The sequence below is a fragment of the Rhizopus delemar genome, genomic scaffold, assembly GCF_000149305.1.
Source record: "Rhizopus delemar RA 99-880 supercont3.11 genomic scaffold, whole genome shotgun sequence".
Taxonomy (NCBI): domain Eukaryota; kingdom Fungi; phylum Mucoromycota; class Mucoromycetes; order Mucorales; family Rhizopodaceae; genus Rhizopus; species Rhizopus delemar.
The window spans coordinates 774,683-789,231 of record NW_027137837.1 but is presented as its reverse complement, the minus strand read 5'-3'; the positions used below and the strand labels follow the sequence as shown (position 1 = coordinate 789,231).

The following is a 14,549-nucleotide window of genomic DNA, read 5'->3' as shown; positions in this document are numbered from 1 at the left end:
ATGTGTCATGTTTTGACATGTCAATAAGATAACAGCTCCTATTATTCTAAGCTAAATCTTTACAAATGAGTTTGAATAAGAATAGATCCTGATAATTACCAACTGCCCTGAACAGCCAAGTTTCACTTTCATCTCAATAGTTGATTATTTACATCAGCTTATAAAATTTTTCTTACACATGTCAAATCATATCGGTCGTAACTATCTCTTGTCATTTAATCTCAGGTCTTGCTCAATTATTATAAATAGCCTTGGAATCTTTCTTTAATAAAAGTATTCGACTTTAGAACTATTGTTCGGTCTCGTTAATTCTTCTCTGTCTATTTTAAATGCTTAAAACACTTCAAAGTGTTATCTATAATTATGATTATGAAAACTTTTCATTTGTTCTTTTGTATGTCTGTCATAGATTATCTTTTATTCTGGGAATTCCTCACTGAATTGAATAACGTTATTTTACGCGTTATTTCAATTATGTGAAAGATTAGCAATATTCCTGACATTGGATTGGATTTGGTTGTTTTAGTTGATACTTCTTCTTATCAAAGAACTCTCATGAATACAATACATATTCTAAAAGAACATGTTTAATTGGAATTGATTGTATGATCTTATTTAAATAAACTTATATTTTATTTTATTTTAATTATGATCTTGTATTAAGACTTATATTTATTAATGTCAACTACAATCAGTTATTGTTCTACAACAGTGACTTCAGAAATATTTGGCAAGTATTTTCTAAAATAATTTACCAGTCCTAAAAAGCGATGAATCTCTTTTCCAGATGAAGGCCTTGGCCAAGTCAAAGCGTTTGTAACTTTACGAGGATCGAGTCGAGACCCTTTGGCATCAACACAAAAACCAAGCAAGTAAACAGTAGACTGCGCAAAATGACATTTGTCTGGGTTAAGGATCAAGTTCACTTTAGTTAATCTCTGAATTATGTTTTGCACATGTGTGATGTGTTCCTCATAAGACTTGGAAAATATGATGCTATCATCAACAAAAGCCTGTGCATAAGGTAAATCACGTAATATAATATTAATCACTCGCTGATAACGGGAAGCACCATGTTTCAATCGAAATGGACAACCTCTAAATTGGTATTGTTGACCTTCAAAAGTGAATGTGGTCTTAACAAGATCGGGTTCGTAGATTTGGAATCGATGAAATGCTTGTCGAAGATCAAGAGTGGTAAAGATAGTTGATCCTTGTAATCGATTGAAAATCTCTTCAATCTTTGGGATAGGATGTCTATCGTTTGACACGAGAATGGAATTTAACAAGCGAGGATCAAGACAGGGTCGATGTCCTGTGAGGTTACCAAGCAAGTCTTTCTTAGGTGCCAATGTTAAATGAGAATTCCAATCCGAATTAGGTGATGCACGTTCAATAACTTCATCCTTTAACCAAGTTGTCGTATTTTCCTTATTAAATACTCAAATCTCATGTAAGATTACTCAAGATCTCCATGTCATATAATTTAAAACTACCTCTATATAACACTACGTATTATATAGCCATCAGTACTCATAAACAACTTTAGTAATTTACATTGCGCAACTTCGGTTCCTCAATTATTAATTTTATAAAATCAGACGTAGTTCGTATTTATTTTTTTTTTGTATGGTAAGGTGAATTTATTTATATACCAACAGTTCAAGTGTTACAACGAAGTGACTTGCCTGGCATGAACAAGACTAAAGGGAAAACAACAGAAATTATATATAAAATATAACAAAAAAAGCGTAAATTGACAGACAGATATCTAACCTCAAAGAGGTTAACCATCTCCTCGTAAAGCACGAGCAAAGACATCCGGTATTGTGGCCTTGAGGGCCTTATCCAGTGAGGAGGAGGCATCAGGCGGTCGTGATGGTGTAGGGAGTAAGGGATTACTGGTCGCAGTTAGTTTTTCAACATCCATCGCTGTCCTAGTGCTGGGACGAGATTGTTTGAGAGGTGGTGGACGGGTGGTAGAAGGTTGGTCAGTTTCAGAATCAGAACTCGGGGTGAGCGCTTAGAGGCTTGAGGAACGTTTGATATACAGTGGGTGGACTAATTGTCCCAGTGTTTCAACATTTTTTACTTTCGACTCCATAACTCGACCAATTCTTAGGCTATGCGGGTAGTTCTATAATCGTTAGAAAGGCCGCAGTCCGTACTACATCATATCAAAAACTCAGAGCTCGGAGTTTACGCCGTCTGAGTTAATCAGCAATAGAAAAAAACACCGCACTGGGACAATTTTTCCGTTTGAACATAAATTTTATTTAATAGCGAGTATGTCCCCCTTTAGCTTTAATAACCGCTTTGCAACGATCAGGCATGCTATCTATATATCGTCTGCACTCGTTCACTGTAAAATTATTCCATTCTTTTTCTATTCTTTCCCATAACTCATGTACACCTTTAGTCTTAGTGTCATATACACTCATCTTGAGTTTAAGATGATGCCATACGTGTTCAATGGGGTTTAAATCGGGATTTTGGGCTGGCCAGCTATAGATATGATCACTGTTGAAGTTGTTATTCACAAACCATTGCTTAGCAAGCTTCGAAGTGTGCTTAGGATCTTTAACTTGTTGAAAATAGATATCCTCAGGATTGTATCTGTTTTGCCAAATATGAAATAGAAGACAAAAACTACAAAAAGACGATAGTTGTGAAACTAAAGATTATATATATGACTTTATTAATAAAAATATTGAGGGTATTTATACTTTTTGAATGTCTGGGTCTTTACCGCTATTTCAATTGATCGGTTAAAAGAATGATATGGAATATAAGGAAGGATAGTGGATAATCAATAGCCGCTGTCTACTTGACGAATCAAGGGACAATGAAGTAATTAAACTATTGATCTAACGATAATTATAGAATAGGATTGAACTGCCGTTGTTGTAATCAGGTTCCGATATAGTCTTTTAGAACGCTGGTAGGACAACAGGGCAAGATTGGCTATTGCAGAATTCTCACGTTTATTAATAGAGATCTGGTTAGACTATAATTCTGTAGTATCCAAGTTTATCCATGAATGTTCACTTTATTAGTTGTGTGGATACAACATTGCCCCCTTCTAGTTTGAAGCAAACGGTAAAAGGATAAGTGAAGATTCAGGAAAAAGTAATTGTCATACACAATAAGTGCGATAATGATCATAGGGCAGATAAATAGACATAGTATAATTGAGGGTAGATCGTAGTAGTAAGTTGTCATAAAAACCTGATAGTAAAAAAACCTTCTTTAGGAAAAATTGTCTTAGGGAAAAAGACGGTCAACTACTGAGACAATTTAACGTCTTGATCTCTTGCTTCTACTGTGATGATCACGAGTAGGAACGGTACGTTTGGGTAATCTTGCTTTCTTTGAGACAGCAGTATTATTACCTGCTTGACGACGAGCCCAATATGTTTCAATTGAAGATCGATCATCAAAACTAGAAGTAGGTTCCCAAGTGTAATCCATAGGATCATCGTATCCTTTCCAATGAACAAGGTACTGGTAATTACCTGGAGTTCCTTTGTGTTGTATAATTGCTTGAATCTCATAATGTTGGTCATCGATTGATTCTGCACTTTTATTGCTGGGTAATGCAATAAGTTTTAAGTGTGAGGTTGGTACATCTCTTGATAAGAGGTTATTTTGTTTGTCAACTAATATGTAACTGCCATTAGTTGTCATTCCACTTATATAAAAAGGACCTTCGTAATACGGATCAGTTTTGTTTTCCTTATTCACATTTTTAATCATGACTTCACTATGGAGTGGGAATGGTGTGTGAACGATTTTGTTTGTTTTCATAAAATATGCATTGTCTACATCCTGAGTTTCCTTAATGCGTTTAGCAAGAGCAGGGATAACGACTTCAGTAGCATATTTAAGTCTGTTTTCTATTGCTTTAGAATCTACAGCTTCACTTCTAAGAGTGGGTTTAATATGAGAATAATCTTTCATATCATTTGGTACTTTATTGAAGATTACTGTATATGGTCTACTCTTATGAAGTCTGGAATATTTCAGATTCATAGCATATTGGGTTGCAGGTACATATAGATCCCAATCTTCTTTTCTTCCTTGTAACTGTTTAACAATAGTCTTTTTAGCAATTCCTACAAATGCTTCATTGACTGAGTTACCAAGGGGATTAAAAGGGTTAGACACTCTCTTATCGATACCACTGTTATTAATAAGTTCAGTGACGATGGTAGCAGTAAACTCTTTTCCGTTATCACTAGCAATGACCTTAGGCCAGCCGAAAGTACAGAAGATATCAACAAGCTGTTTGGCAATAGTAAGAGCTTGTTTATCAGGAATGGCTTTCAAGATAGTAAAGCGAGAAAATAAATCAACCATGACAAGAAGGAAATTATTTCCGCTCGTAGATGTTATATTAAAAGTGCCGAGGTCCATAACCCAATGATCTAGAGGTCCGTCAGGTAGGATACTTCTAGGGGGATGATAACCTGTTTTGGCAATATTAAACATTTTACATTCGTGACACTTGGATATGACATCCTGAATATCTTGACGTAAATTAGTCCAATGGAGTTTATCACCATGAATGGTTTGTTCTATGGCTTTAATTCCATAATGGCCTAATAAGTGAGCCTTTAATATTATATCTTTTCTTTCCTCAGGAGGAGGTGTGATATAATCTTCATATTGCAAAGCGCGATGCAATAAGGGTTTTGATGATGATGATGATGTTGCAGAAGTGACTGCATATGTTTGTGTTTCATAACTTTTAGATTTTTCTTTAAAAGTTGGTTTTCTTTTTTCTTTTTCTTTACCACGGATACTGTAGATGGCAACATTGTTGACATTGTTACCCCCCTCCAGTTTATTGTCATCTGGGAATAAACGACTAAGTGCGTCTGGGATAATATTCTTAATGCCAGGACAATGAACAATATCAAAGGAATATTCGAAAATTGTTTCAAACCAAACAAGCATGGCAGCATTTGGAACAACTTGCTTCTTGATGTAAATCAAGGCTTTGTGATCAGTTGTCAAGGTAAAATGACGGTTATATAACCATTTATTGTATCTCTCAAACATGAATACAATCGCTAACAACTCTCGTTTGTTTGTATGATAACGACGTTCGGTAGGAGAAAGAGATCTTGCAGCAAAGGCGTTATATTGAATGACTTGGTCGATGACTTGATAAACGACACCGCCGATACCATAAGCACTAGCATCTGTTGCGACGTAGAATGGGTACTTAAGGTTAGGAATGTGAATAACTGGGGCATTCACCAAGGCATCCTTAATGTTACGAAAACTGCATTCATGGGTTTCATTCCAAATTCCTTTTAAAGAATTAAGAGATCGTAACCGGTCAAGTGGAGCAGTCAAGCGAGAAAACATAGGTAAACTATTACGGAAATAGTTTGCAAATCCAAGAAAACTCATGACTTGTCTACCAGTTTTAGGTGTGGGCCAAGAATGTATATTTGTCAGTTTACGTTGATCAGGGATTAGAGAACCATTGTTACCAATAGTCCATCCAAGAATGTTTACACAACTTTGTGCAAAATGTGTCTTTTCAACATTAATAATTAAGTTTGCAGCAGTAAGACGTTTCAACACTTCACGGACATACTCAATATGTTGATTCATGTCACCAGAGCTGAAGACACATAGATCTTCAATATAGAGTGCAGTGTAGGGAAGATCTGCGAACAAATTTGTAAGAACACGCTGTACAATGTTACCGGTACTTGTCAAGCCAAAAGGACAATGACGAAATTGATACTGCATACCAGTGAATGGATGAGTAAATGCGGTTTTAGGTCTATCAGATTCTTGGATAAGAAAACGATGAAAGCATGCTCGTATGTCGAAAGTAGTAAATATAGTAGCAGAACCCATACGTTGATGAAGATCACTGATTAGAGGTAAAGGCATTCTATCAACATTCTTCACGAGTTGGTTAAGCATACGTGGATCAATAACTGCTCTTTTCTTAGTGTATAATCCGTTAACATCCTTTTTTCCAACAAGAAAAATAGGGTTATTGAAGCGAGTATTGGAAGGAGCAGGTTCAATGACACAATCATCCAACCAAGTTTGAATTTGGTCTTCCATGATTTTTCTGTTAGCAATAGCAATATCGGGTTGTCTTCGATAAGCAAAGGCATTGGGTTCAGTATCAAGAGTAATGATAGCACCAGGTAAATTACAATGAGAAGACATGGGGATACTCGTATTAGCATCTAACAAAGGTTGAATAGTGCTCATCAATTGCTGTCTTTCCTGTTTAGTGCCAACAGGAGTTTCATTTGGCTTATAGTCATCAGGGTTAACTGGATCAGGTATTTTAGGAATATTAGAATTTAACCAAGAAGTGGCTAATCCTGTTAAACCTATTCTTAGTTTAGGCAAAATGTCAAGTCCTAAACAAATGGGGACATCACTGCTAAAATCAAACACTTCAAATTCATATGGCAAACGGATTTGGTTATAATAAACAGTAAGATTTATTATGCCTAACCGGCTTACAATACTTGGACTATTATGTCCTAACTTGATCGATCCTGGATTAGGTGTTGGAACTAAACCAAGCGACGAACAGAACGAAGGAGACACACACGAAAAAGTTGAACCGGTATCAATCATGGCCCATGTTTTGATGTGCTCTACAATAATAGGAACATAAAGCGTATTAGTGTTTGAAGGCGCTTTAGAAAAGATGTGATGTGTAATGTACTTACAGGCCTGAGCAGCTTCAGCCACAGTAAGGGCTTCTGCAACATCAATGTCCATATCATCCGACGAATCGGGAACAGAGACAACGGGACCAGCAGCATCAGTCTTACGACCGGAAGAAGCATCACTACTACTTGTAGTAGGAGTAGCAGAAGAACCAACAGAGGCAGAAACATCGTTACCAGAAGAGGCAACGGAAGACAAGGAAGAAGCAGGGGATCGACTCATTCCGCGAAACAAATGAGAAGGCCCAGCAAGATCAGAGTCGTCAGCCGAAGAGCCAGTTGAGCGACCCTTTCCTTTGCATCGATGACCAGGACGCCAGTTGTCAGCACCACAAGAGCGGCACGGACGTCCCAAACCGGAAGGTTGGTTTCTTGGATTCCACTGAGAGGCAGCAGAACCAGAGGAGACATCAACTTGGGTAGAACCCGAAGAAGGAGAAAGAGAGGAAGATTTCTTCATAGCACGACATTCATCGTTGCTATGGGTGGTGGTCTTATGGAAGCTGCAATACTTCCTAGAAGCCTTTGGATAAGGTGCAGCACGAACAGCAGAACCAGAGACAAAAGCAGAGGATTTCTTCCGACCAGAAGAAGAGGAGTCATTGACCATGGAGGGGCCAGCAGAAGTGTGAGAAGCGTTAGCAACTCTACGTACTTTGTACAATGAATGGTACAAAGTCTTGGCCAACTTGACAACGTAGTCGACCGATTCTTTTTGCGCATCCGTACAATTGGCTAAGGACACGATCACCTTCTTGTAAATGTCGGCCTGAAGACCGATCAGAAAGCAACGAGTCAAGACACAGCGATCTTGGATCTGTGCCAAGCGACGGAGGTTGTTGAAACGTTCAACGTATTGGTCAACAGTCTCAGCAGCAGTCATGGAGATGCGTAACAACTCCGTTGTAGACGTGGCCTTTTCTTCAGCCGAACCAACACCATAATGGCCAGTAAAAGCCTTTTTGAACTGACTCCACGTATGGACATCCTCCTTTTCTTGATATTCATCAAGCCAAGTACGTTGACTAGACGACAAGCAGGGAGGGAGAAGACGAAGCCAGTGCTGATCAAGATCAAGACCATGTGCGAACATCACGTCCTGAAACTTTTTTAAGCAGTGCTTAACATCCACAGAGACAGGGGCAGATGGGTCAAAGACCGCACCCTTCCACTGCATGAGGGGTAGGTTTGGAGGTACAACATTCAAGGCTGCAGGGGCAACCTGAGGTGCACCAGTCCAAGCGGTAGGAACAGCATGGGTCATAGCTCGTTGGAGGAGATATCTAGTATGAACTAGTCTCTCTAGGTCCTTGGAGCAGGCTTCGTACTTGGCGCGCACCATGCTATCTTCCTCTGACTCAGGGGTCGTGGAAAGAAGACGAACAGACAAGTTAAGGATAACTTGGGTGGCACCGATGATGGTGGAATCCAACTCCTCAATAGAAGAGTGGATGGATGGAGCTGCGATTCTAGGCTCAAAAGAACCAGAAGAAACTGCGGACGTGGTCATTCCAGAGGACTGTGCCTCTGAAGATAAGGTAGATACATCTGACATACGACGGGCGTTATCAGGATAAGTTTTATCATTACTACTGGAAGAACCAGCAGCAGCAGAGTTAAAGTCATTTGAGTTTGACATAGTGGTAAGGTAGGTAGTAATAAAAAGAGGGTTGTTTTTAAAAATAAAGTCAATAAAGAATTCACAAAAAAAAATGTTTTGCCAAATATGAAATAGAAGACAAAAACTACAAAAAGACGATAGTTGTGAAACTAAAGATTATATATGACTTTATTAATAAAAAATATTGAGAGTATTTATACTTTTTGAATGTCTGGGTCTTTACCGCTATTTCAATTGATCGGTTAAAAGAATGATATGGAATATAAGGAAGGATAGTGGATAATCAATAGCCGCTGTCTACTTGACGAATCAAGGGACAATGAAGTAATTAAACTATTGATCTAACGATAATTATAGAATAGGATTGAACTGCCGTTGTTGTAATCAGGTTCCGATATAGTCTTTTAGAACGCTGGTAGGACAACAGGGCAAGATTGGCTATTGCAGAATTCTCACGTTTATTAATAGAGATCTGGTTAGACTATAATTCTGTAGTATCCAAGTTTATCCATGAATGTTCACTTTATTAGTTGTGTGGATACAACAGTATCCATAGTACTTTAAGCTGTCCATAAGGGTAGTTTCTAAGATATTTACATATATTGTAGAACAGAGTCTGATCTAACGGACATTGAATAATCACAACTAAAAGAAGTATATTAAAATTGATAAAAGATAATAATTTAAATCTTTATTAAATAAAATATATTCTTCTTCTTTTTATATAAAACTATCACTATTAGATTCATTCTATAAAGTAAACATTGTGTTATCTCGTAAGAATAAAAAAGACTATAAAATTCAACGAGACTGAAAAAAGTTATATCTTTATTTAATATTATAATGTCTGGTATTTATACTATTTTCATGGAGGTTTAATTAAATCCTTTTCCAGATACTTTAATTAATTATAACTGTAGATCTAGTGTCAATAAGTTTTAATGTGAGGATCTGTTCCTGGTTATGCAAGTGGACTGTTTTATAATTATTTCTTAAGTAGATCTGATCTTTCATTTATGTTGCATTGCATCAGGAGTTATATGAAAAGCTTGCATTGAGTTAAAGGAGTGGAATTGGTTATGACCGAATAATAGAGAAAAGACTGTAATAAATCTTTGTAAAGCATTCATTACTCTGATTTCTTATAAATTGAATATGAATCATGTTTAAAGTATGTTGGGATACGACAAACATGAACAATAAATAAGTCATGATCTTTACTATTCATCATTTCTGTAAATGAATAATAATGGATCAGGTACCTAGTCAACTTTGATTTGACTGGAGGCATTTCATATAAATATATCTTTCCTCTCAATGAAGGCGGGACAACTCTCCCAGATCAGTTAAAGAACAATAAGATCTATAAAAACAACGAATTAAAAATTTTCATAATCGATTCAGTGATCACTATTCAATCAAACGTGTCAATAATTGGATCTACGCTCATAACTACTCATTTACCCGCCAATTGATAGAAGAATATAAATAGTAGACTTTGTAATGTTTTCTTTTTAACAATTAAGATTGTCTTAAATAAAGTTCAGTCTCAAAAAGTATTCTTTTGGTTTATCTTTGTTATTACCTTTACCAGAACATAACAACATAATCTACAGCTTTCATAGCTCCATCGTGTATCCAACAAGCATACCTAGGTCCATCGTAAGTGATACAACCCCATACCATGACACTTCCTTGGCCACCTTTTACTGTAAAATCTAAGTGATGAGGCAGCAATGCATCGTCTGGTCGACTCCAGTAATACTTGCAACCGTCTGATCCAAAAACATTGACTTTAGTCTCATCAATAAACACCATACGCCTCCAATCATCGGTTATCCAGACTTTGTGAGCCATAGCCCATGCTAAACGTCGTTCCTTGTGCTGTTTACTAAGCAGAGGCTTCTTGGCTTTAATTTTAGCTCTGAAGTTCATACTTTTAAGAAGTTTCAAGACTCCAAAATAACCAATAGTATACCCCAAACTATTCAGATATTGATGTACTGCTTTGGCTGTCTTGAATTCACCCTTTATTACTTGTCTACGGATGTATGACTTGGTAGTTTCACCAATTGTTGCCCTTCGACCAGGGGCTGCCTTCATTCGGTTTGGAAAAAACTTGTTGGCGTACCTACCTAAAGTGGATTTTTTCAATCCGGGAATGAGTTCCATACCTTGTTCATATGTCATGTTACTAGCCAAGAGCAATTGGATTTGATTTTGAACAGATTTGCTGATAGTACGAGTCATTTGAGGCAAGATAAAGATGAGAAAGTACAGTATAGATAGAGACTAAGAATATTGTAAAAAAAAACCGATAACGTAAAGCTATTTATACTTTACATTAAAGGTATGAGTCATAGATTGACGTAGATAAGGTTGGTATGCAAATTCCGGTGATTTCTGATTGATAAGAAAGCGATGTTTGGAATGCATTGTAAAATAAGCGGGTAGCGGAAAAATTGTCCCAGTGCGGTGTTTTTTTCTATTGCTGATTAACTCAGACGGCGTAAACTCCGAGCTCTGAGTTTTTGATATGATGTAGTACGGACTGCGGCCTTTCTAACGATTATAGAACTACCCGCATAGCCTAAGAATTGGTCGAGTTATGGAGTCGAAAGTAAAAAATGTTGAAACACTGGGACAATTAGTCCACCCACTGTATCTTAAAGAAGAAGCAAGATATCCAGTGTTGTTTTGGCCCTCTCAATCGTCTGACCTGAACCCAATTGAGCACATGTGGAGACATTTAAAGTTGAAATTAGCTCTATATGAGCAAAGAGCAAAGAGCAAGAGGTGTCCATGAACTATGGGAAAGAATCAAAATTGAGTGGGAAACATTTGATAGGGATGTTTGTTGTAAATATATTGATAGTATGCCGGCTAGAGTTCAAGCTGTAATAAAAGCTAAGGGTGGAAATACTATATATTAGTATTTTTTTACCTAGTTAAAAAACCGTTTCAGCCATTGCCTTTTTTTAGAATGGCCATTGCTCAAGATGTACTTCATAGATTAAGATGAGATGTACATTGCTTTGTTGCAAAAAAGCGATATAATAACATAATAAAAAAGAACACGTGTACTCTAGATACTTTTTTGAAAAAAAGGATAAATGTGTGAGTTTCAATTTTACTGAAACGGTTTTTTAACTCACTGTACAAAACGCTTTTGTTTATCAAGTAAATATATTGTTTTATTATTTTTTATAACAAATATTGTAAAAGAATATATGTTTTTAAGCTTATACTCGTTCATTACTTACTTTATGTTTGCACATGGGTGTAATTTGCCATTAGTCATTAGCCATTAGAGATGTGAGCAATGGCAACTTTCTTTACCAAAAATATCTTTTCAGTAACAAGCAACAATAAAGTCTGTTATTCTTATTGCTTCATCATGTTGGAAAGAACAAATTTGCTCATGAGGATCATGTTCGTCATCCGAATGTGTCCCATTAGGAATTCCTAATGTAAAAAAAAAAAAAAAAAAAAAAAAAGAAACCGACATTAGACTTGGTTGTTATTTTTTTTATGAACTTACGTTTGACCAGTGCTTGAGCTTTCTTTTTTTATCTTTTGTACTTTTGGTATCTAGTGTATTCCATAAAACAAAACCAGGGAGAAAAAAAAAGCTGTTTTACTGCTGTAGTCCGTTAAGACCGAATTTTTTTTAACCTAAAATAAAAAAAAGAAAAAGAAAAAAAGAATCCTCTCCATGTTAAAGATATTGCACTCAAGTAATAAAACTTGTTCAAACAATGTATAAGTTATCTTTTGAGACATAATTAAATATAAACTACATGAAAAGTAACTGTTTTTGATTTCTAACATGGATAGACAGTGAATAAGTGTAACATTGGTAAAAATAAGGCTACAAAAAAAGCACTTCTCTCTTTTTTTTTTTCTTCTTCTCTTTTTTATAAAAGGTAAGTTCTTAATATTATATATATTCTATTCCTGCTCTAATAGTACTTTTACTTTAGTAAAATCGTATTGCCTGCTTTCTTTATGGTTTAAATGGTCTTTATAAAGTCTCTTTCTCAAGACTACAGTTGTTTCTTCTTTTACTTGTTGGTACAAGCATGGATGGCGTGTTTTTTTTTTTTCTTTTTTCTTTTTTTCCTGGTTCATCTAAAGTAAGGTGATATTATTTTTACTACATATCCTTCATAGCTAATAGTTATTATAGATACATGCTGCTTCTTTTTTACTTGTTGATAATGCTTAACTAGTTTTTTTCCCATGGCCTATCTAAAAAAAGGTACTATTACTTTTACTATGTATACACGATAGCCAATAATTATAGATGAATGCTGCTTTGCTTTGGCCTCTTTCTATCTTTTTCCTGGTTTTGCTTTGGTTCTTAAGTACTGATATCTTTTCTTTTGCTTTGAGTGCCCAATTCCTTGAATCCTTGTGTCTTTGCATCCTTGAGCTTGGCTTTTTTTTTTCTTCTTCTTATGAGAACTTTTTGAGTTCCACGAGATTAATCGATGTTTTTTTAGATTAGATGATGCTATTTTGATGGCATTAGGTAAGTCAAGTAAGCTTTTAAAACGCTACGAGCAAAGAAATACTGTATATTATTATTATTTTATTTAAATAAAAAAAAAGCTATTTTTATAAAACAAATCCCTATTTTTTTGTATATATAAAGCAATATTTATTGCAATATGAATGGTCAATAAAGAAGTATATAAGCAATATCAGTGGTTGTTAAAGAAGTATATAAGCAATATCAGTGGTTAATAAAGAAGCATATAAGGCAATATGAGCGGTCGATAAAAGAACAAAAGGACAAATAAAGAAATGCTTTAAAAATTATGATTCGTTGCCCAAACGTTGGCAAGTATTGAGTAAAACGTGTCGACTGCTCTGGTAAAAGAATGCTAAATGACTTCCACTTGCTCTCTTAATAGGTACTGAACGTTGACTGCACTGCCGCGAAAAACGTTTACAACATCCATAAAATACCGTGTGTTTGCATGATCTTTGGCGTGTTTGCCTTCAATTATTCTAAAACTAAACGCTTACTTTCTCCAATTATTTGCAGTGTCAAAAAGGGATCAAAGGCGGCTCCCGACCAAAATACGTCTTCGTCATCATTGATAATGTACTAAGGGAGAAGATATACTTTTTGAAGGACTTGTATAAGACGGTAAAGATATATCCACTGAAGTTGCCTATTTGATTTTCTATTAATTCACTTCAATTCGAACGAGAACCTAGGCCGACTGAAAAAACCTACTTCGAGCAATTGGTACCAGAATAATAAGAGAAACACCAAATAGATAAAGGCAAGTGTACTTATAAGAGCGAGTGAATAAACAAAGATTGAAGGGAACCTTGATTATTCAAAAGAAAGAATAAAAAAATAAAGTAAAAAAAATAGGTCGATTTTTCGATACTTTATTCAATAACAATTTACAAGACTTTATATACTTTTGCAAATGCATAAAGTATTATCAGAGAATCAGTAGCATTAACAAAAAATAAACAGATCAGGACATGGTCGAGGGTAACTGATGATAAGGAAAGAAAATAAAACATCAGACAAAAGAAAACGTCAAACGGAAGAGAGAAAACAAAACATATGATCTGAGCGAATGTCATCGGAAGAAGCACCCAATATATATCAAACCACCCAGCTAAACCTAGAACCTCACCGACAAAAAAAGGAAAGTGCACCCCAACTGTATATGGCCATCAATTCACTTGAGCTCCGCCAGCAAGTTGCAGGTCACCTGATCAACTCAGGGGTCCTCCTTCAGTTGGTGTCGACTATACCCGTTCTCCACTATAGACCATTCAGCCAATCATATTTCCCGTAGCGCTTCGCATAAACATATCTCCGAACCGAGTTGAGTTTATCAACCAAATTTACCAGTCACCTATCATTGTGAAGAGCACCAACAGATATAATTAGATAAAGACAGACAGATATAAGGTAAGTCAGCTAGTTCTTCAAGACTTTGATTCCAAAGGCAAAAGTAATAAAATAGATAATTTAAAAGATCAAAGATGATGTTTATTCAATGAGGTTTCCAATGATATTTATATGAATATAATATTTAAAAAGTGTCCAACCTTCTATGATCATTCTTTAGCTTTTTACGTTCTTCGTTTGTATTCGAGATACAACTGGTATAGACGAGCCTTTTTCCTTTCTCGATTTGGCACAGTTGGCTTGAACTTCCGCTTGTTGG

General features: G+C 35.9%; 4 protein-coding genes across 4 annotated transcripts; all 4 read right to left on the bottom strand.

Annotated features, from left to right (window-relative positions):
- Window positions 1-695: 695 nt before the first annotated feature.
- On the bottom strand, window positions 696-1,476 carry RO3G_12981 (uncharacterized protein; the record flags this gene model as incomplete). The annotated part of the gene is made up of 2 exons (XM_067667565.1): window positions 696-1,315; window positions 1,464-1,476. 2 exons carry the CDS (start codon window positions 1,474-1,476, stop codon window positions 696-698), a joined length of 633 nt encoding a protein of 210 aa, XP_067523666.1.
- A 310-nt stretch (window positions 1,477-1,786) lies between these two features.
- On the bottom strand, window positions 1,787-1,930 carry RO3G_12980 (uncharacterized protein; the record flags this gene model as incomplete). Its single annotated transcript, XM_067667564.1, has 1 exon — window positions 1,787-1,930. One exon carries the CDS (start codon window positions 1,928-1,930, stop codon window positions 1,787-1,789), a length of 144 nt encoding a protein of 47 aa, XP_067523665.1.
- Window positions 1,931-3,297: 1,367 nt separating this feature from the next.
- On the bottom strand, window positions 3,298-8,361 carry RO3G_12979 (uncharacterized protein; the record flags this gene model as incomplete). Its single annotated transcript, XM_067667563.1, has 2 exons — window positions 3,298-6,563; window positions 6,723-8,361. The coding sequence occupies 2 exons, from the start codon at window positions 8,359-8,361 to the stop codon at window positions 3,298-3,300; spliced, it is 4,905 nt and encodes a 1,634-aa protein (XP_067523664.1).
- A 1,569-nt stretch (window positions 8,362-9,930) lies between these two features.
- Window positions 9,931-10,593, bottom strand: RO3G_12978 (uncharacterized protein; the record flags this gene model as incomplete). Its single annotated transcript, XM_067667562.1, has 1 exon — window positions 9,931-10,593. The coding sequence occupies one exon, from the start codon at window positions 10,591-10,593 to the stop codon at window positions 9,931-9,933; it is 663 nt and encodes a 220-aa protein (XP_067523663.1).
- Window positions 10,594-14,549: the final 3,956 nt, after the last annotated feature.